Source organism: Clupea harengus, chromosome 21, assembly GCF_900700415.2.
Source record: "Clupea harengus chromosome 21, Ch_v2.0.2, whole genome shotgun sequence".
NCBI lineage: Eukaryota > Metazoa > Chordata > Actinopteri > Clupeiformes > Clupeidae > Clupea > Clupea harengus.
Genome location: NC_045172.1, coordinates 24987043 through 25009542, shown reverse-complemented (window position 1 = coordinate 25009542; position 22500 = coordinate 24987043). Strand labels below are relative to the sequence as shown.

Below are 22500 nucleotides of genomic sequence, written 5' to 3'. Positions count from 1 at the left end.
CCGGTACTATCAACTATTTTCCATACGTCTCAGAACACGTATAAGTTCCCCTATTAACTATAACACTTAAATCACTGACTGATTTTTATACTCCTCCTGGCGATCTGTATTCACACTCATGGTGCCTATTTTTCGAAAATGTTCTGAAGTGTCTTCTGAAATGTGTTCCTACGGACTTCAGAAATTCAACGTAAGAAACGATCTCCACCTTATTAATGAACACCTGAAAATGGGTTCTTACACAGCCGAAGTGTTCTCAGCTGTGCGGATTGAGGATGAGGATTCTTAAATTAAACGCACCTGGATTTGCATATACGACCCGCCAGGGCACGCAACCGTAGTGACGTGTGCCGTCAGCCCTTCTTAACACGGAGCGGCCCGTGGGGCATCTGGTAGTTTTGAGGAATTGCATTTAGGAAAACTCTGGGCCATTTACGACTGTTATTTCGCGTGACAGTGACAGTGATACAAGGTAAATTGTGTCGTTGACTTGGCCAATGTTAGCTTGCTTTTCACAGATGAGGTAACGTTCACTACCAACTAGCCTAGCTAACGTTAGGTAGATACATGTCCAAAATTGAGACCGTTATGATCTGGTAAAATAAGCAAGCTGGCGCTATTGTCATCATCGAGATGATCTACTTTAACATGTTAGCCGTTGTCACTTGTTTACAATCGATGAGCAAGCTATCCATGGTGGAAGTTGTAAAGAGGGCAATCTTATAATTTCTAACCAGCTAGCTTGTTATGCTAAAATCACTGTGTTACACACAACACTAACATAAACAATGTTAATATGTTATCTAGATTAGATAGTGAGGTCATACTAACACATGAGTATAATGATATTGTTTTTTATTATCATGTGACTATAATGCGCCCGGGCCAGCAGAGTTAGTTTAGGTTCTGTTACTTAACTTATTGTTTTGTTATGCACCTTCAACACCCCTACACACACACACAATCACACACCCAGCATGCAATACTACTAATACCACTGATGTTCATACCCCATCGTATGTTCTATTCTGTTCATTTCTACAATATAGTTCATACTAATTCTACCCTCTGATTCCAGTTTCTTTATTGTGTGGATATTCATTCCTTAATGTTCTGTAGTTATACGTATAACCATCTGATACTAGCCCAGAGTTAAGCCTATTCATCTAGCAACCTATACCTACCTTGGAGTGTTACAATAGCCAGTATCATTTTATTCCATGTGTCCACCCAGGCAAATTGGTGGATCCAAATGTTATTAAAAAAAACATATATGATGTAATTTCTTTGTAATCATCCAAAATAATGTTAAGTGTATGGGTATTTTTCCAAGTAGGCCACTGACTGGTCTATACGTGCGATGCATTGAATGGGCAACGCGGAGTGTATTGAGTGGGCAGTGCGCCGTGTACTGAGTGGGCCACGCGCCGTGTATTGAGTGGGCCGGTCTGACAGTAACTCCCGGGCCACTTTTTTCCCCCAGTCCGCCCCTGGCAGCAGCTGGTCTTGTTGAAGCCAGAAGGATAAAGCTAACGTGCCCACATAATGGGACCATGCTAGTTTAGACTAGTACCAGCAGGCTAGCAACTCAAAAGTGATCCCTAGTGTCCCTACCAATGCTGAGACCAAACCTACGCCCTTGGTCAACTGTGTGTGTGTGTTATTAGCTCGCCTAGGCTTTAGATAACATTCAAACAAGGCCTCTTTGCTGTGTCCTTGAAGGCCCTGTTCCCCATCAGGCATCCTGCAGAACACATCGGCTGTTGAATATTACTGGGCAGGAACATGTAAACAGTCTCTTTGTGGACAGTGTGTTTGGGCAGTCTGGTTTTCCACCACGGATGATCTTTGGCCCGGCCCCATTGCAGATATTTGACCAAGACCGGTGCCTGTTGTGATCAATATGCTAACAGTCCCAAAATGTAGAGCAGTACAGTTATTATCAAAAGTTCCACACATTGTTTCCTTTTCTTGAAATGACTTCACAGAGATAGGACCGCCCCACCCTCTCAGTATCCACTAGGCTTTTCTACCCCACTGGACAGCGTTGGTTTCTTCACCAGGTTTGAGACGAAAAATTGCAAAGAATCCTCTTTGTAGCTGGACTTCTGTCACAGTGGGCCGGCCTTGGAAAACTGTAGAGGAAAACAGCTCCTATCCTCTGTCTCTTTCTAAGGCAGGCTTACTCGTTTACAATGTGTTCGATGTATCCAGGTGGCTCTCTCCGCTATCTTGACTGTGGTAGATGTTGACAGTAGCACTTGGTATGGTCTGTCCCACTTGGGCGAGTGGCAGTGTTTTCTTTTGAGGCTGTTGATTAGGACCCAATCTCCTGACCCAACCTTGGTTTCAGCCTCACAGGTTCCTGTGAAGCAGAGAGTTCTGAGAACATTTAGCTAATTCACATTTTTGCCATATTCTGCAAATGTATATTCAATCTCTTTATCTGTTTCAGCAAATGGTTTGAGAGTTTGGGCAGTGACAGTGATAACAGCATGCCTGCTTAAATTCACTAATTTCACTCTTAGATTCTCAACTTGCTTTTAATAGGTCGGTTCATTCTTTTCTACCAGTCCTGCTGACTGGGGGTTGTATGAACAATGACTGTCTATGACTAGACGATATTTCTTTCTTTCATTTGGATTTAACTCAATAAAATCTATAACTGAATGTTTAAACATCTTTCAAACTAAACTATTTAATAAGAAGTAAAACATATATGCTTACTATCCCCACTTATGGCTCAATATTGCAGCATATCTTTTAGTATTGTAAGATCTAATTCTTCACGTGTCAGATGGTTGTTGTAGTGCGGCCTGGTTAGTGGCCTTGTCTGCTTTGTGGATTCCCAATGAAACCGGGTTTTTTGCATGGGTGTGCGCAATCAGTGCAATTAGTTCCGCTGCCTGTGCGGAATAGTGTGGAAGTAGTGGCTGCGCGTTCAAGGTTCATTTGCTTGAACCATCAACAAACAATAGTTAAATCAGCTTTTGGAAAAGTCATATCTTGTAGGTCAGCTCTGGCTGCCATAGTTTTTATCTGTCTTTGCTACACAATCTTTTGGATTACCATCATCTGCCATAAGTAAAAGTGTAGCTGGGTTAAATGTCACGCAGTGCTCAATAGTGATATGAGGCTATGAGAGCAAAACACTCATGCAAGATAATTGTCTGGCTGGTGACATGTAAGCATGTGGAACTTTCAGTGTCTGTTTAGTACAATAGGAGCAGAGGCCTGCACCACCAAGGCTGCAGCCACTACTGCTTGTTAACATTCAGACATTGCTTGGGCTACTGGATCTAGCCGTGTGGAATAGTATGCCACTGGTCTCAACTTGAAGTCCCCACATATGCATTAACACAGATGTCATATAACCTTTTTTACAGTCTACAGCTTGTACGAATGGCTTGTCGTGTCTTGGATGTGCTAAGACATAATTTATTTCTTTGTCTGTGGATGAGGTGCTTTTTTAAGATAGCTTCACTTCACTTCACTTCACTAATTTTGTGGCCTTGTTTCTGCTAAAAAATGTTAACAACGCCAGGGTATGTTGTTTACAGGTCTTGTTATCTGGAGGGACAGCAGAGTCTTTTGAACCAGTGGGGGCATCCTAAGGACATAGACCCCCTCTTAGCTGGTGCTCAGAGCAAGGCCTACCTTCCTGTACACTAAGCTGGTATTTAAACCATTTCAGTCAGGTAGAATACAATAGGGGAGGGGATGACAATTAAATACAATGAGTTATTTTAACTTTGTAACTTTGATGATGTTTTTGGATGTTTTAAATAGTCGAACGCAATCGCTGCAACTGCACGATACTACTGTCGCATACGTTAGCATGTTTGCTAATAATGTCAGTTAATGTCATTCGTACAAGCTGTAGACTGTAAAAAAGGTTATATGACATCTGTGTTAATGCATACTTGGGGACTTCAAGTTGAGACCAGTGGCATACTATTCCACACGGCTAGATCCAGTAGCCCAAGCAATGTCTGAATGTTAACAAGCAGTAGTGGCTGCAGCCTTGGCGGTGCAGGCCTCTGCTCCTATTGTACTACACAGCCCACTTACACTGAAAGTTCCACATGCTTACATGTCACCAGCCAGACAATAATCTTGCATGAGTGTTTTGCTCTCGCAGCCTCATATCACTATTGAGCGCTGCGTGACATTTAACCCAGCTACACTTTTACTTATGGCAGAGGATGGTAATCCAAAAGCAGGGGCGGCTTGTCCTTAAGGGCGATTGGGGCGACGCACTGCCTGGGGAAAAACAAACAAAAAAAAAAACCTCCTGATGTATAAACGCAATATCCTTGTAAGTCGCGTAAATGACGACATGTAAATTTTAACGTAATAATTTGTTTTCTGTCGGATTCTACCACTAGACCATCTGATCTGCCTCTGTATGTCATTGTCGAATCAGGTAACAGTCATTCAGTCAGCTTAAAGTCGTGCTTCAAATTGCCCTGCCCCTTCTGGGGCGATTTGGGGCGAAATGAAAATCGCCCCAGACCTCTCCCATTGACTCCCTCCTCCCCCAGCTACTAACCTCACTGCTGATAACTTTGCTTCCTTTTTCACAGAGAAAGTGGCAGCCATCGGGAAACAGTTCGACCAACTGTCTCCCCCCCCTAAGGGCGCAACCGTCAATGGCTCATCATTTCCTTCTTTCACCCCTCTCAGCGAGAGTGAGGTCTCCAAAATCCTAACAGGTAGCCGTCCAACTACATGCCCGCTGGACCCCATCCCATCCAATATCCTTCAAGCCATATCGCCTGCCGTCTTACCGGCAATAACACAGGTGATTAATGCTTCATTTAATTCTGGAACATTCCCTTCTTCATTTAAAGTGGCTCGGGTAACACCGCTGCTCAAGAAGCCGTCTCTCGATCCCACTCAGGTGGGAAACTATCGACCGGTCTCACTTCTCACGCTCTTATCAAAAACCATTGAGAGGGCAGCTTCCAAACAGGTCACAGAGTTCCTAGCAAGGAACAATCTCCTCAATCCAAACCAGTCTGGATTCAAAAGTGGTCACTCCACCGAAACAGCCCTGTTGTCTGTGACGGAGGCCTTGAAAACAGCTAGAGCAGCAGCTCAATCCTCAGCTCTCGTCCTGCTTGATTTATCAGCTGCGTTTGATACAGTCAACCACCGCATCCTTCTGTCCATACTGTCAAGTATGGGCATTTCTGGCAAGGCGCACTCCTGGTTTGAATCGTACCTCACTGGGCGCTCGTTCAATGTGTCATGGCAAGGTCAGCTGTCTGTACCTCACCACCTTACCACAGGGGTGCCCCAAGGCTCGGTGATGGGACCACTTCTCTTTGCCATTTACACCACTTCGCTGGGCCCTATCATCCGCTCGCATGGTTTTTCCTATCATTGCTATGCCGATGATACTCAACTGTTTCTGTCTTTCCCTCCTGAGGACACCACTGTCTCGGCGCGGATCTCGGACTGTCTTGCTGATATATCCACATGGATGAAAAACCACCACCTTCAGCTGAACCTGGCCAAAACGGAACTGATGGTCTTTCCAGCCAAACAGGCCATCCACCACAACATCAGCATCAATATTGACTCCTTGTCTCTTGTTCCATCCAAAACAGCAAGAAACCTCGGGGTCATTATTGATGACCAACTGACTTTCACGGACCACATTGCCTCTGTCTCTAGGTCCTGCCGCTTTGCGCTATTCAACATCCGCAAAATCAGGCCGTACCTAACCCAGTATGCCACCCAGCTGCTGGTGCAAACCTTGGTGAATTCACGCCTTGATTACTGCAACGCCCTCCTAACGGGCCTGCCGGCTTGCGTGGTGAAACCACTACAAATGATCCAGAACGCGGCGGCGCGTCTGGTGTTCAACCAACCGAAGAGGGCACACGTCACCCCGCTACTCATTGACCTCCACTGGCTGCCTGTAGCTGCTCGCATTAAGTTCAAGTCACTTATGCTTGCCTACAAAGTGCTTGATGGTTCTGCTCCCACCTACCTAAATGCTCTTGTAAGGGCAAATGTTACACCCAGGATGCTGCGCTCTTCTAGTGAGCGTCGTTTGGCACTGCCGTCTGTGCAAGCACGGCAGTCCAGACTATTCTCATTTGTAGTTCCACGTTGGTGGAATGAGCTGCCCAGCACTACCAGAGCAGGGGCGTCCCTCTCTACCTTTAAGAAGCTTTTGAAGACCCAACTCTTCAGAGAGCACTTCCCGTCCTAACTGGCACTTCGACTAGTGCGTAACTTGCAATTACAGCAGTTACACTTCTGCACTCTTTCTTTCTTTTTATTTCATTTTGTTATATTTCTAATGTAAAGTAGTATTTATTTATTGTTACACCAGGTTCTATTGCTCGTAGCTTGAATATTCTCTCCCTTGTACGTCGCTTTGGACAAAAGCGTCTGCTAAATGACTAAATGTAAATGTAAATGTTAAATCCATTTTTTTCACAAAACAGAGCTCTCAATGCATTCTCTATGGCTTCCGGGAGGGCTCGCCCCTCCATGTCGTGTCATAAGTAATGGACGTAAAAGCCTATACGAACGTCATACAGCTTTCGACAGAGGCATATTCTGTGGCGCCTGTTCAGTGCAACAACTCGATTCGCTCTTTGACAGGAACTCCTTTTTAGTCTGCGTATTAATGAAGATAAATTGACAACAAAACAATTAGGACTTCCTAGACCAAATGTGTCCATTCAACAGGTTTCTACAAAGGGAGGGAAATCCTACATCCAAGAATTGGAACGAAAGAAAATCGCGGTCGTGAAGTGGCTAACGCGGTCTGTATTTCTATATACCACTGTCACTTTTCATAGGTTTCACAGTGTGTTTAAAGTTCGATTCTTGCACTAACACTGAATTATTTTTTATGTGATGACTTATTTTGCTTTTGTAAGCCAATACTTTCAAGATCAGTCAATAAATATTGTTGGTTTTGACTTATGTTACCCCTTCTTTATGTTGTTACTGGACACATCATGTGTCCTGTTAAGCTATGTTACATCATACAACATTTGAGACACGTGGATAATGAAAAAGTGGGATAATTTAATGTGGAGCCACATCATGTTTGCTTATGAAGGCTCCTGGATGCAACTTTCTTCCATAGCTTTCCACCTGTAACTTGCTACTCTAGCTATGTAGCAAGAGGGGACATATTACTGTTGTGTGCTGCCAATAGTGGACAAAAAGGTATTGCTGTATGAGTTAATCAGCTAACTTAATGTACCTACTGAATGGGTCGCCTTAATCATTATCAAAAAAATTGCCCCCCCTGAGAATTTTTTTAGGAGCCGCCACTGTCCAAAAGATTGTGTAGGAAAGACAGATAAAAACTATGGCAGCCAGAGCTGACCTACAAGATATGCCTTTTCCAAAAGCTGATTTGACTATTGTTTGTTGATGGTTCAAGCAAATGAACCTTGAACGCACAGCCACTACTTCCACACTATTCCGCACAGCCAGCGGAACTAATTGCAATGATTGCGCACACCCATGCAAAAAGCCCGGTTTCATTGGGAATCCACAAAGCAGACAAGGCCACTAACCAGGCCGCACAACAACAACCATCTGACACGTACACAATTGAAGAATTAGATCTCACAATACTAAAAGATATGCTGCAATATTGAGCCACGTGAAAACATGCCTCAATAAGTGGGGATAGTAAGCATATATGTTTTACTTCGTATTAAATTATTTAGTTTGAAAGATGTTTAAACATTCAGTTATAGATTCTAGTCATAGACAGTCATTGTTCATACAACCCCCAGTCAGCAGGATTGGTAGAAAAGAATGAACCGACCTATTAAAAGCAAGTTTAGAATCTAAGAGTGAAATTAGTGAATTTAAGCAGGCATGTTGTTATCACTGTCACTGCCCAAACTCTCAAACCATTTGCTGAAACAGATAAAGAGATTGAATATACATTTGCAGAATATGGCAAAAATGTGAATTAGCAAAATGCTCTCAGAACTCTCTGCTTCACAGGAACCTGTGAGGCTGAAACCAAGGTTGGGTCAGGAGATTGGGTCCTAATCAACAGCCTCAAAAGAAAACACTGCCACTTGCCCAAGTGGGACAGACCATACCAAGTGCTACTGTCAACATCTACTACAGTCAAGATAGCGGAGAGCCACCTGGATACATCGAACACATTGTAAACGAGTAAGCCTGCCTTAGAAAGAGACAGAGGATAGGAGCTGTTTTCCTCTACAGTTTTCCAAGGCCAGCCCACTGTGACAGAAGTCCAGCTACAAAGAGGATTCTTTGCAATTTTTCGTCTCAAACCCGGTGAAGAAACCAACGCTGTCCAGTGGGGTAGAAAAGCCTAGTGGATACTGGGAGGGCGGGGTGGTCCTATCTCTGTCAAGTCATTTCAAGAAAATGAAACAATGTGTGGAACTTTTGATAATAACTGTACTGCTCTACATTTTGGGACTGTTAGCATATTGATCACAACAGGCACCGGTCTTGGTCAAATATCCGCAATGGGGCCGGGCAAAAGATCATTCGTGGTGGAAAACCAGACTGCCCAAACACACTTTCCACAAAGAGACTGTTTACATTTTCCTGCCCAGTAATATTCAACAGCCGATGTGTTCTGCAGGATGCCTGATGGGGAACACGGCCTTCAAGGACACAGCAGAGGCCTTGTTTGAATGTTATCTACAGCCTAGGCGAGCTAATAACACACACACACAGTTGACTAAGGGCGGAAGATAGCTTTTCTGATAAACCATGTGGCACAGAAGTCTTTTCTGATAAACCATGTGGCAGAGATAACTTCTCTGATATATCACGTGGTAGTCAGGTCATGACTAGGGATGGATTACCGAAAGGGCCTACTGGGCTCAGGCCCAGGGGCCAATGCCTAAGCCAGAGCGTCTGCGTGAAGTAGCTGTCAATATTAGAGGTTGCTTAAATGTATCTCTCATTTGTGGTTGGAAGTGGTGTATTTTTTTTATTTGCTGTTGGCTTTAATTGAGTGTACCTGCGCTGTGTTAGAAAATGTTTTTGTGGGCTGTAAATCCTGTTTAGGTACAGGTGAATTTAATTGTTGGGCTGTTTTTTTACACGTCCAGGCCCAGGTTTCATAATCCGTCCATGGCCATGACAGGGTCACAGGCCTTCAGAAAGAAGCTTCTGAGAGGGACATGACAGGGTCACAGGTTCCTCTAAGACGCTTCTGAAAGGCCACAAGATAGGCAGTCTACAGACTACAGGAAACTGTGCAATATGCACACTGTTAAAAATAGATGTAACTAAGTTTCTCAATGTGGTTAAATCTGATTAGGTAAGCAAGAACAGGGGTACAGGGAAGAAGAGAGGTGGCTAGATCTTTAAAAAGGGCTCGGGAACTTTGTCCTGAGTTAGTCTGCCTCATCACTTTTGCGATCCTCCATGGACCAGCTAACAACGACCTGGGCTTCTTGATAGCTATTTACTCTCTCTGTGGTGAAAAAACTTTGGATGTGTCTTTTTTTTTTTGGTGGCATTTTCCTATCTACAAAGCACAAAAGGGTCAAAAATATCAATGCTGACGCCAAACGAAATACCAATATGAGGCTTTATTATTTCCTGGCGTGTTTAGTAGCTTCCCGTATCAGACTACTGCCAGCTTTCTTTCTGCAAGTGCTGCGAACGTGAGCCTCTTCATCCTATGAAATGACAGCATCTTGTCTCGCAGGCTCGAGGGCGCATTGGAAAACTTGGAAATGTATTTTTCCCTCTTCTGGGCAACGAACATAGTATAGATAATAATACGAATGAGATTGCAAATATATTGTGCAAAATATTTTTTATAACAGGCAATTCAAATTAACTAAATATTGGTGGGGACAATTGTGTCTTTCCCAAACTTTGGTTGTGACTAGTCCCTATGGACCATATGCAAACCTACGCCCTTGCAGTTGACAGCCACTATGTTGGCCTACAAATGCAAAGTATACAAATGTGTGATGAGAAATATGAGGACATTTTAAATGATTGACTTATGATGATATGGAGTGATGCTCAGTAATGATCTCTGTTCCGAAAATCCATGTAATGAAGCTCAGAATGATGATTTTGAGGTTATCCATTGAAATTGATAATTGACGAATTAAGAAAGATGATTTGTGATTTCGATTGTGATTTTAATTGTGATTATGATTGTAATTTTGATTATCCATTGAAACGGATAAAAGGATGGATTGATGGAGATCATTTCCAAACACTGTTAATGACTTAAGAATATAATAATCAAGTGCCTTGTATTATTAATGACCTTATATGAATGATGTACTTATGTAAGCAGGAACATGGCTTTTCTGTGTTTCTGCGTGTGTGTAACTTAGAATATTAGGTGCCACTTAGTCTGCATTTGTACAAGAGCATGTTTAGACCAGAAGTGATAAGCTTCTTCCGACCTTGTGCAAAACTGCCATCCTTGCAATATAGGGAGCCTCGGACGTCGGTGATCCACCACATGGTTATCCCTGCTGAAAACTAAACTTCTGTCTATATAAACCTTGTGCGATGTGTTTAACAGGGCTTCACTTTCAGCCGTGTGCTGGGAGTGAGCCCGATTGCAATTGTTGTTGTTGTTTGTCTAATAAATATACTTATATGCAGCTTCGGAGTCCCGAGGTAACTAGGGTGAATTTTCACCTATCACTCACTCGCACACACACACACACACACTCTCAAACACTCTCACACACACACACACACACTCACTCACACACACAGACACTCAGGCACACACACACACACTCACACACACACACATTCACACACACACACACACACACACTCGCGCACACACACACGCACACATTCACACACACACTCACACACAGACACTCACACACACACACACTCTCAAACACACACACACACACACGCACACTAACACACACAGACACTCTCATACACACACACACACACGCACACACACGCACCCGCACACACACACACACACTCTCACACACACACACACACACACACACACACTCACACGCACACTAACACTCACACACACACACACACGCACACACACATTGAGGGTTAGTGTGGGAGGGGCGGGAGCTGAAAATAAGAGGTGTAGAGGGTATTTAAGGGCATCTGGAGAGATGCTTTCCATGCTGTTGAGACGTCACTGGTGTTCCTTCTGAAGCCAACATGAAGCTGAGTATTGTGATCTCCATCTGCGCTCTACTTTACCTCTCTGGTACGTCCACTCTCTCTCTCTCACACACACACACACACACACACACACACACACACACACACACACTACAGACACAGAACACACACACACACACACACACACACACACTACAGACACTACAGACACACTACAGACACAGAACACCAGTGTGTGACTAAAGCTGGATGAACAAACTCTATTTTAACATAACTATGTTTGTGACAAACATCTCTGTGTAGAGGCTGATGCTCTGGGTGGCTATTGTTTTATGTGCTGAGCCACTCTCCCTCACTCACCCTCTCCCTCTTTCTTTCTCTCTCACACACTTCCTCCTCTCCCTCTCTCCCTCCCTCACACTCCTCTCCCTCTCTCCTCTCCCTCTCCTCCCTCTTTCCCTCTCTCTCCCTCCCTCTCCTCCTCTCACCCTCTCTCTCTTTCCCTCTCTCTCCCTCCCTCCCTCTCTCACCCTCTCCTCTCTCTCTATTTTCTTTCTGATCATGAATCAGGTCACACTTTGGCCAAGTCAAAACGTAGGATCAGGGTAAGGTCCACTATCTTACTATTTTATCAGTTTTTCTATTATCACACATTGTCCTCTGTACTCTTCTGCAGTGTCCTGCATATTAATGTGTGTGTGTGATTGTACGTGTGTGTCGGTGCGTGCATGTGTGTTTGTGACCACTTTCATGATTTGTGCACATGTGTACATGTGTATGTTTGTGTGCCCGTGTGTGTGACTGTTTGTATGATGTCTGCGTGTGTGTGTGTGACCATTTGTATGACGTGTGTGTGTGTGAGACCATTTGTATGACGTGTGTGTGTGTGACCATTTGTATGATGCCTACGTGTGTGTGACCATTTGTATGATGCCTGCGTGTGTGTGACCATTTGTATGATGTATGCGTGCGTGTTTGTTAAGGCACTTCTTTCTTTGTTCAGGTTGATTGTCGAGGCTACGGTCCTTTTTGCACTAGGGAGTACCGCCCTCTCTGTGGGTCCGACGGCGTCACCTATAATAATGAATGCTTGTTCTGCGCTGCCAAACGGTAAGTCAACCCCAAAGTGCTGTGCAATGCAAAGCAGGACACACACCCCATGTTGGACACACACCATGTTGGACACACACACTGTTGGACACACACCCTATATTGGACACACGCTATGTTAGACACAAACCCTATGGTGGACACACACGCTATGTTAGACACACACCATGTTGGACACACACCCCATGTTGGACACACACACCATGTTGGACACACACCCTATGTTGGACACACACGCTTTGTTGGACACACACATGCTGTTGGACCCCACACTGTTGGACACACACCCTGACATATTTCCCTGCTAATTTTCTTCCACAGAAAGAACTGTAACCTTGTGGCCTGTCGTCGCGGAAGATGTCAAAAGTTTGTACAGCAGAGGAGGCTGAACCCGTGGAAGCATTGGCAGAGGAAGAAGCACCTGAGGAAGCAGAGGCAGCAGTGGCACCCGAGGAAGCAGAGTAGTAGTAGTAGTAGTAGTAGTAGTAGTAGTAGTAGTAGTAGTAGTAGCAGTAGTAGTAGTAGTAGTAGTAGTAGTAGCGAGAGTGAATCTGGGGAGCAGAGGCAGAGGAACCAGATGCTGAAGGGTTAGAAGCAGTCGAAGCGTGAACCTGGGACATATTTTTGAATAGTTCCACTGAGAGCCACGCCTCCACTGAGAGCCACGCCTCCACTTGTCCTCACCGAGCTGAACCCTGACCCTTACCCTGACCCTAACCCTGGCCCTAACCCTAACCTGAGATCAGAGGGATATGTCAGTAAAGCATCAATAAAGCATCAATAAAGCATCACTAAAGTCTCCTGTGTTCTGTGTTCACACATACACGCACACACAGAAACACACACACACACATCACATAGAAGGCAGGACACACTAGTGCTGCTGACTGCACCGTCACACAGATTGATGTGACAGCAGATACACACACACACACACACACACACACACACACACACACACACATACTCACACACACACACACACACACACACACAAACACACACACACACACACACAAACACACACACACACACACACACACACACACACTCACACACACTCACACACACACACACACACACAGAGAGAGAGGGATAAGCATGGTACGACAGCAGGATGCATGACTCTCAAATCTCTCCACCTCATACATAGTGCAAGGCCACCTTACACATGGCAAAAGCCCAAATTACAAGCACCACAATTTCAGTTTACCAGGTAAGAAGGTCTTATCAGTAGTACTGACAGCCTTAACAATGACTCCTCTAAGCTCTGAAACCTGTCCTCCATAGTTCAATTCAATTCAATTCAATTCAATTGTATTTATTTATTTAGTGCCATAACAATACAATTGTCTCTAGGCGCTTCACAGAGCCTAGAGCCTGGACCCCCTTAGTGCACACACACACACACACACACACACACACACACACACACACACACACACACACACACACACACACACACACACACACACACAAGCACAATGGCAACAGGGGCAAGAAAAAACTCCTTGTTAGTCAGGAAGGAATCTTAAGCAGAACCACGACACATAAGGGGGGACCCATCTGCTTGATGCTGGCCGGGTGGAGATAGGAAGGACACACAAACACACACACACACACTCACACACACACACACACACACACACACACTCACACACACACAAACCCTTATTCAAACAAAAAGCAGACTTAATATATAGACACGTTTCAAAATGCATCAGAATAATTCTATTTATAATATTTCTAAGTAAGCATTGTTGTAGAATGTTCATATGCGTGAATAAGAAATGTTATATGGTATATTCTATATGTGATAATGAACAATGATGGTCATGGGCAGTGAAATGAAACAGGCATTCTGTTGGCCCTCCATCAGAGGTCCTTCTTCCTCCTTTCCTGGTTAGTCAGCATCACACCATCTTGACTGTGATGTCACTGGGGTAGCCCATCTGAATCAGCTTCTCCCTGATCTGCAGTAACCAACCAGACAGTCAGATCACACTACATTTATGCCTTATGAGGTATTATTATAATAATGTTACATGGTTATATATGAATGTTACAGGTTATAAACATAATAATAATAATAATTAATTTAATTTATAGCGCACTCTATATTCGTCTGAATCTTATTGCTACAGTAAAAACATAGTTAAAAAAAACATAGTTAAAACATAGTTAAAACAACCTATAATAAAACATAGTTACTTAAAAGCATACCGTATTTAAGAAAATCGTTAAAAAAACATAAACATGTTATAAACTGCTGGTAATACTTAGCAACATTGCCATTCTGGCGAATTTGCTTAGTACTTCAGCTTGACCTCATGATACCCAAAGGAATGCTACCCCCTTTTTGGTTGCAGTAAAAGATTATCAATGAAACCTTTAAAGAGACCAGTTGTTGACGTTTGTTAACAGTTAAAAATGTCTGTGTAGGCAACATATAAACGCATATAAAAGACTGCAGAGTGCTGGTAGTGCTCTATATTGCAGTCGGTGCCGGTTCCTTGCTGAGGTATTAACTGGGTAAAGTTCGAGGTGAGGTAGTAAGTTGGTAACATCACGCTGGTTCCTTGCTAAGGTACTAAGTTGGTAATGTCCGAGCTGAAATTCTAAGTTGGTAATGTTAGAGCTGAGTTACTAAGTTGGTAATGTTCGAGCTGAAATTCTAAGTTGGTAATGTTCGAGCTGAGTTACTAAGTTGGTAATGTTCGAGCTGAAATTCTAAGTTGTTGATGTTCGAGCTGAGTTACTAAGTTGGTAATGTTCGAGCTGAGTTACTAAGTTGGTAATGTTCGAGCTGAGTTACTAAGTTGGTAATGTTCGAGCTGAGTTACTAAGTTGGTAATGTTCGAGCTGAGTTACTAAGTTGGTAATGTTCGAGCTGAGTTACTAAGTTGGTAATGTTCGAGCTGAGTTACTAAGTTGGTAATGTTCGAGCTGAGTTACTAAGTTGGTAATGTTCGAGCTGAGTTACTAAGTTGGTAACATCGGTGCTGGCCCCTTGATGGGTACTAAGTGGGTAACAGTGTGTGATGAGGGTGAAGGACCTGTGAGGTGAACTGGGCCATCTCAGTGTGTGTGTGTGAGTGTGTGTGTGTGTGTGTGTGTGTGTGTGTGTGTGTGTGTGTGTGTGTGTGTGTGTGTGTGATGAGGGTGAAGGACCTGTGAGGTGAACTGGGCCATCTCAGTGTGTGTGTGTGTGTGTGTGTGTGTGTGTGAAATTCATCATTGGAGCCACTGATGATGTCCTCCCAACTCCACAGAACATCCGTCAGTGGGTGGATGGAGACAGAACCTGCAAGTTGTGTTCCGCTGTTGACTCGTGTGTGTGTGTGTGCATTAGAGGATGGATACCTGACCCGAGCCCGTCGGAACCCGACGGGAGCCGACGGGTCGGGCCGGGTTCGGACAAATATTTAGAAATTATAATCGGGCTCAGGTCGGGCTCGGACACATCAGCGCGATAAGGCATTGAACATTCCATATTTAAAATATCTTCATAAATAGTGAAGTCAACGTGTCTGCTTCACATAATGCAGAAGTTCGTTTTTGAGAATAAAATAAATCACATTTAGGATAACAGCCTTCTTCCCGTGGCGGGAATTTGTTTATGTCCTAGCTGTGACAATGCGATTACAGGTGGCAAAATGGCATCACGGTCATCTGGAGAATTGAAAACGATACTAAACAAAGGGAAATCTACTGTATGGAGATATTTCTGCTTAGTTGTCGATGCGGATTCTAATTAGGCTGTTGGACATGTCCAATGTAAGAAGTGTGAAGTTTTAATGAAATATGATTGATGCAATCCTCTTTCTCCACAACAACATGGATTAAACCTCGATGGTTGGACTATGTAGATAGTTTTATAACGAACGTTGGAGTGCAAGAAAAGATCTTCAATGGTAAGACTTGTCTGTTGTGCCTCCTTTGGTTTATAGCGTGAGTTTTATTCAGGCATAGGGTGTGTAATGTGTAGGCTATTTCATTCCGTTTGTTAACCTTTCCTGCTGTCTGTCTCTGACCGTAGGCTAGTTGGAGATTGCAGGGGAGACTCAATGCTCAATGCTCAATGCTCCAGGGCCGAAGTTTTACATGTTCTTATCTTCCGGGTTAATTCCCGTTCCTTTCTGTCTGCTGCTGGTTAGTAAATAAATGCCCTCTGTATTCTTTCTGAGGATTTATTCTTCACACACTGGTTAACATTGTTACAGCACATCCGTTTTTAGCTTCTGTCGCTAGCTACATCCAAACTATTCATAAGCGTTGTCGGCAGAGATAACGTGCTGACCAGAGATGCCGTATTGAAACCGGACGTCGTCACTTTTCTCCAGTCTCTGGTTGGATAAAACTTGTCACATGACCTGAACAGAAACGGACAAGGACCTTTGTTTTATTCTTAAGGAACCATGTCGATGAATGACTTTTAAAGTTGTGTCACGTTGTTGAAGTTCAAGTTCAACATTAATAGCGATTGAATTACACTTGTGTCGGTGTAATCGCTAGCGGTAAATAAACGTTAATAACTTGAATGACTGATTAAGGATATATGTTACACATCACAAACACACACAATCGATGGGTTTTGGCGGAAATGAGGTAATTGGTTGGCTTAAATTACAGTATCTTAGGCGAGCTAATTTACCTAGCTAGCTAGCTAGCAATTGAATTACACTTGTGTCGGTGTAATCGCTAGCGGTAAATAAACGTAAATAACTTGAATGACTTAATAAAGGATATATGTTACACATCACAAACACACACAATCGATGGGTTTTGGGGGAAATTAGGTATATGGTTAGCTTAAATTACAGTATCTTAGGCGAGCTAATTGACCTAGCTAGCTATACAGTGTTTGGGCAGCTCAAGGTAGCTATATGGTGTGTTGGTTAGCTCAAGCTAGCACTCTCACAGACACACACACACAATCGATGGTTTTTGGGGAAAATTAGGGTATTGGTTATCTTAAATTACAGTATTTTACGTGAGCTAATTGACCTAGCTCTGTACTATACGGTGTTTGGTAAGCCCGCTGTCAAACGTAAGATGTCGACATTGCCTCTGACCATAGGCGGAGATCCCGGGGGGGACGTGTCCCCCGCTACCATAATGTTGTCCCCCCCAACAATTATTGAAAACTAAAAAAAAAAAAAAAAAAAAAATTTTAAATAAAAATACGACGACACAAGTGGTGCTAATTATAGACGTAAAAAAATGTGTTTTTTAAGTGTTGAAAAATCATGTTCCCCCTATTCCTCAAAGTGGTTTGGTTCACATGCTGTTTCCAACGGGCAGGGCTACCGGCAGCTCCGTGTTTCAGTTAATCAGCCCAGTAGCCTACACGGTCAGATTGTCAGACTGTTTCCTCCTCTGTCGCCTGTCGCTGCCGCTATGATACACGATATGTAAAGAGATTTACCTCATTCTCGAACGCAGTAAGGACATGTAAAGAAGAAGTTTTTTTCTAAACTCCATTTACGAAGTTCCAATCGATATGCACAAGTATACATAAGCTTATTAATGGATTGGCCGATAACACACGCATGCCGGTAATTAACACAGTTAAGATAGCTAGCTAGACAGTCTAGGTCACTGTCCTGTCAGGGCAGGTTCATGCTAGTTAATAAACGTAGGCCTACATCTCAGTGCCTCTCCAGATTTGTTAAATTATCTGAAGTTAAATTAATGTCATCTTTTTCTGCAGTCCATGAACTATGTTGGTATTGTCATATGGAGTGACAGTGGCGTAGGAGGTAGAGAAGTCGTATTGTAATCAATAGGTTGCTAGTTCGATTCCCTGTTGAGCTGTTTTATAACTTATTCTGAGCATCAAGTTCTCATGAACTTTGGACATTATTTGTCTGTGAATAGATATTTCGTGTTAGTACATTTAATGCTGTTTAGATAATTCTAAAATGACTTCGAATTTCTGTTTGTAAATGTGATAAGAGAATTCGGTATTTAGCAGTTTATGCTAGCTCTCGTGAAAGCAATTTTTTCATGTCCCCCCCCCCCGGAATTTCACTCTGAAATTTGACCATGTATTGTCCCCCCCTACAATGAAATGGGATCTCCGCCCCTGCCTCTGACGTCCCGGAATTTTGATTAGCACGCTAGCTTTGTGTTTGGTCACATAGCTTCGTAAAAGTTCGGTTAACAAGTCACTTGTGTGTTTAGTTGTATGACTTCGTAAAAGTTCGGTTAACAAGTCAAATGAGTGTTGAGCCGTATAACTTCACAAAAATAATAATAATAAAAAAAAAAAAAACGATCATTTACAAGTCAGGCGATCAACATAATTTCTCAACGAAAAAGTAAAGGTCCTGTTATTAGCCAATCAAACGGAGTAAATCATCCACTTCCGGTTTCAGTACGGTATCTCTGGGCCATACGTTATCTCTGCCGACAAGCGTCACCGTTCTCTCTCTCTAGCTCTACCACACCAACGCTGTACGTGCTGCTCTTAAAGGAGCCGCACCATTTTACAACACGTTCTTGCAATGTGAATCATTTAATTTAAATATGCTTTCTTGTGCACGGTTGTGCGTTTGACAGCGCTTGTTTGTGTGAGCAAGCATTTATCTGTTGATGCCCGAGTTTAATAAAGCCAGGCTATTCATAAAAAACGTACGTAAATGTGGCATTAGTATGGACAGTTGAAACATTGATTCCGTCGGGCTCGGGTCGGGTTCGGACGAAATATTTGAATGGCTGTCGGACTCGGGCCGGGCTCGGGCACTACTCTGTCGGACGCGGGTCGGGCTCGGACAGAAAAAGTCGGCCCGATCCATGCTCTAGTGTGCATATCTGTGTGTGTGTGTGTGTTTTTGGGTGTCGGCTCATTAAAACATATTTAGTTTGGATGTAAAACGAGCCTGACCTGGGCTCACTGCCCGTGGAGACATTTTAAAAATCATTTGCATGTTTGTCTGAGAATAAACGAGTATGTTTAACGATTAACTTAATTTAGAACACTACACATGGAATTAGACATTTATCGCTCATTCACACACACACACTGCACCATGGACTGTCCCTCACACACACACACACACACACACACACACTGCACCATGGACTGTCCCTCACACACACACACACACACACACACACTGCACCATGGACTGTCCCTCATACACACGGAACATGCACACACTCGCTTGCCTGCTATGTGATGTGTGTGAACACAGGACACAGGAGACTTGAGTGATGCTTTACAGATGCTTTACTGACATTTCCCTCTGATCTCAGGTCAGGGTCAGGGTCAGGGTTTGGGTTAGGGTTAGGGTTAGGGTTAGGGTCAGGGTAAGGGTCAGGGTTCAGTTCGGTGAGGACAAGTGGAGGCGTGGCTCTCAGTGGAGGCGTGGCTCTCAGTGGAACTATTCAAAAATCTGTCCAAGGTTCACGCTTCTGCTTCCTCTGCTGTCTCCCTTCCTGGCATCGCCCCCGATAACGGGCCACAACGCGTTTTTCCCCTCTGTGGACGAAATTAGCAGGAAAATATGTCAGGGTGTCATGGTGTGTGTGTCCAACATAGGGTGTGTGTGTCCAACATGGGGTTGACTTACCGGTTGGCAGCGCAGAACATGCATTCATTTGGATAGGTGACGTCGTCATACCCACAGAGAGGGTTGTACGCGAGAGCGCAGGTGTCATCAATGCCCCCCTTGGTCTTAATCCTCTGAGATTTCTCCTCCAGGGCTTCACAATCAACCTGAACAAAGAAAGAAGTGCCTTAACAAACACACACATATCCACACACACACACACAGGCATCATACAAATGGTCACACACACACAGGCATCATACAAATGGTCGCACACACAAACACAGACACAGGCATCATACAAATGGTCACACACACACACAGGCGTCATACAAATGGTCACACACACACACGCATACATCATACAAATGGTCACACACACACACACACATCATACAAACAGTCACACACAAACACACACACACGGGCACATACACATGTACACATGTGCACAAATCATGAAAGTGGTCACAAACACACATGCACGCACAGACACACACGTACAATCACATACACACATTAATATGCAGGACACTGCAGAAGAGTACAGAGGACAATGTGTGATAATAGAAAAACTGATAAAATAGTAAGATAGTGGACCTTACCCAGTGCCTCGGGTCTGACCTGGCCAAAGTGTGACCTGATTCATGATAAGAAAGAAAAGAGAGAGAGAGAGGAGAGGGTGTGTGAGAGAGAGGGAAAGGAGAGGAAAGGGTGTAAGAGAGAGAGGGAGAGGAGAGGGTGAGAGGAGGAGAGGGAGAGGAGAGGGAAAGAGGGAGAGGAGAGAGGGAGAGGAGTGTGAGGGAGGGAGAGAGGGAGAGAGAGGAGGAAGTGTGTGAGAGAGAAAGAAAGAAGGTGAGTGTGAGAAGGAGAGGGAGAGGAGAGGGTGTGTGAGAGAGAGAGAGGGAGAGGAGAGGGTGTGTGTGAGAAGGAGAGGGAGAGAGAGGGAAAGAGGGAGAGGGTGAGTGAGGGAGAGTGGCTCAGCACATAAAACAATAGCCACCCAGAGCATCAGCCTCTACACAGAGATGTTTGTCACAAACATAGTTATGTTAAAATAGAGTTTGTTCATCCAGCTTTAGTCTGTAGTGTGTCTGTAGTGTCTGTAGTGTGTGTGTGTGTGTGTGTGTGTGTGTGTGTGTGTGTGTGAGAGAGAGAGCGGACGTACCAGAGAAGTAAAGTAGAGCGCAGATGGAGATCACAATGCTCAGCTTCATGGTGGCTTCAGAAGGAACACCAGCGACGTCTCAACAGTATGGAAAGCATCTCTCCAGATGCCCTTAAATACCCTCTACACCTCTTATGTTCAGCTCCCGCCCCTCCCACACTAACCCTCAATGTGTGTGTGCGTGTGTGTGTGTGTGTGTGTGTGTGTGTGTGTGTGTGTGTGTGTTAGTGTCTGTGTGTGTTAGTGTGAGTGTGAGTGTGTGTGTGTGTGTGTGTTTATCTTCTTTTTCTTCTGTCATTGGAGTCTATGGCAGCCCCTGCAACAAACAGGAAGTGAGGTCATATCTCAGCAGCTCTTTGTTGCATTGACACCAAACATGGTAAAAGGACTCAGGACCCATTACTGAAGTTACGCAACAATCATTGCATCATTTGACCACTGGGGGAGTGGGGGGGGGGGGGGCATCCTAAGGACGGGACATGACAACCTATCATGTCAACCAAATGTATGTGGCCGCCGTATCGGATTTAATCACAAACTTAATTTTTTTTCAGCAGCCACAAACCTTCTCCTATCTTCACCAGATTTGGCACAGATGATCTTGAGACTAAGCCTCACAAAGTTGTTCAGAATCCATTCATCCAGTACAACCTATCCAATTCCGTGGGAGAAAACGACTGCGAATGACTGGGCTAACACACACACACACACACAGCCTTGTCTATGACTGTTCTCATACACACACACAGACACACACACACCTGTCTATGACTGGGCTAACACACACACACACCTGTCTATGACTGGGCTAACACACACACACACCTGTCTATGACTGGACTAACACACACACATAACTGTCTATGACGGGTCTAACACCCACCCACCCACACACACACACACAGCCCTGTCTATGACAGACCTATTACGCACACACACACCTGTCTATGACTGTCCTAACACACAGGGTCAAGCCTTCATTCCCAAAGAAAAGTAATGATGACATTTATGAAGCTTGCGTGGGAACAGCACTTTGAGTGTGTGTGTGTGTGTGTGTGTGTGTGTGTGTGTGTGTGTGTGTGTGTGTTCGTGTGTGTGTGGGAACAGCACTGTGAGTGTTGATAAGATGCTATCACACATCAGTGTTGCACCAGCAAGTCACTCAACAAACCTCCTAACTGCCGAGAGTTCACATCCCATCTGACACAATCAGTACACACACACACACACACACACACACACACACACACCATACCACACACACACACACACCACACACACACCACACCAGACCACACCACACACACAGACCACACCACACCAACCCAGACATACACACCTTACCACACACACACGAGAAAGAGATACCCCTGACTGGGGCAAACTGAAGTGAGTGGGCTATAACTGGGGCAAACTGCGGCGAAATATCCAACCTCCCCGTCAAAAACACTTGAAAAAGTAATAGCAAAGCAACTTACTTCCTTTCTACATAAAAGCAATATCAAAGAAGACCTCCACGCTGGCTTTAGA

General features: G+C 44.1%; 2 protein-coding genes across 3 annotated transcripts in view; one reads left to right on the top strand and one right to left on the bottom strand.

The window, feature by feature from the left end:
- LOC116218105 (serine protease inhibitor Kazal-type 1-like) overlaps positions 1-21068 on the bottom strand; it is a 26138-nt gene extending 5070 nt beyond the window's left edge. Inside the window, exons 1-4 of one of the 2 annotated variants that reach the window (XM_031558282.2) lie at positions 20971-21068; positions 20408-20442; positions 19824-19969; positions 19635-19732 (exon numbers count right to left, since the gene is read on the bottom strand). In XM_031558282.2, the coding sequence (XP_031414142.1) occupies positions 19639-19732; positions 19824-19969; positions 20408-20442; positions 20971-21019 (324 nt within the window). In that variant the 5' untranslated portion in view covers positions 21020-21068 and the 3' untranslated portion in view covers positions 19635-19638. Of the gene's footprint in view, positions 1-19462; positions 19733-19823; positions 19970-20407; positions 20443-20970 lie in introns of those variants that run through there. The other variant, XM_031558281.2, reaches the window with a different exon arrangement.
- LOC116218104 (serine protease inhibitor Kazal-type 1-like) lies at positions 11072-12736 on the top strand (the record flags this gene model as incomplete). The annotated part of the gene is made up of 4 exons (XM_031558279.1): positions 11072-11221; positions 11707-11741; positions 12140-12246; positions 12568-12736. Coding segments are annotated over exons 1-4 (360 nt in total), but the record flags the coding sequence as incomplete, so codon positions are not given.
- Positions 21069-22500: the final 1432 nt, after the last annotated feature.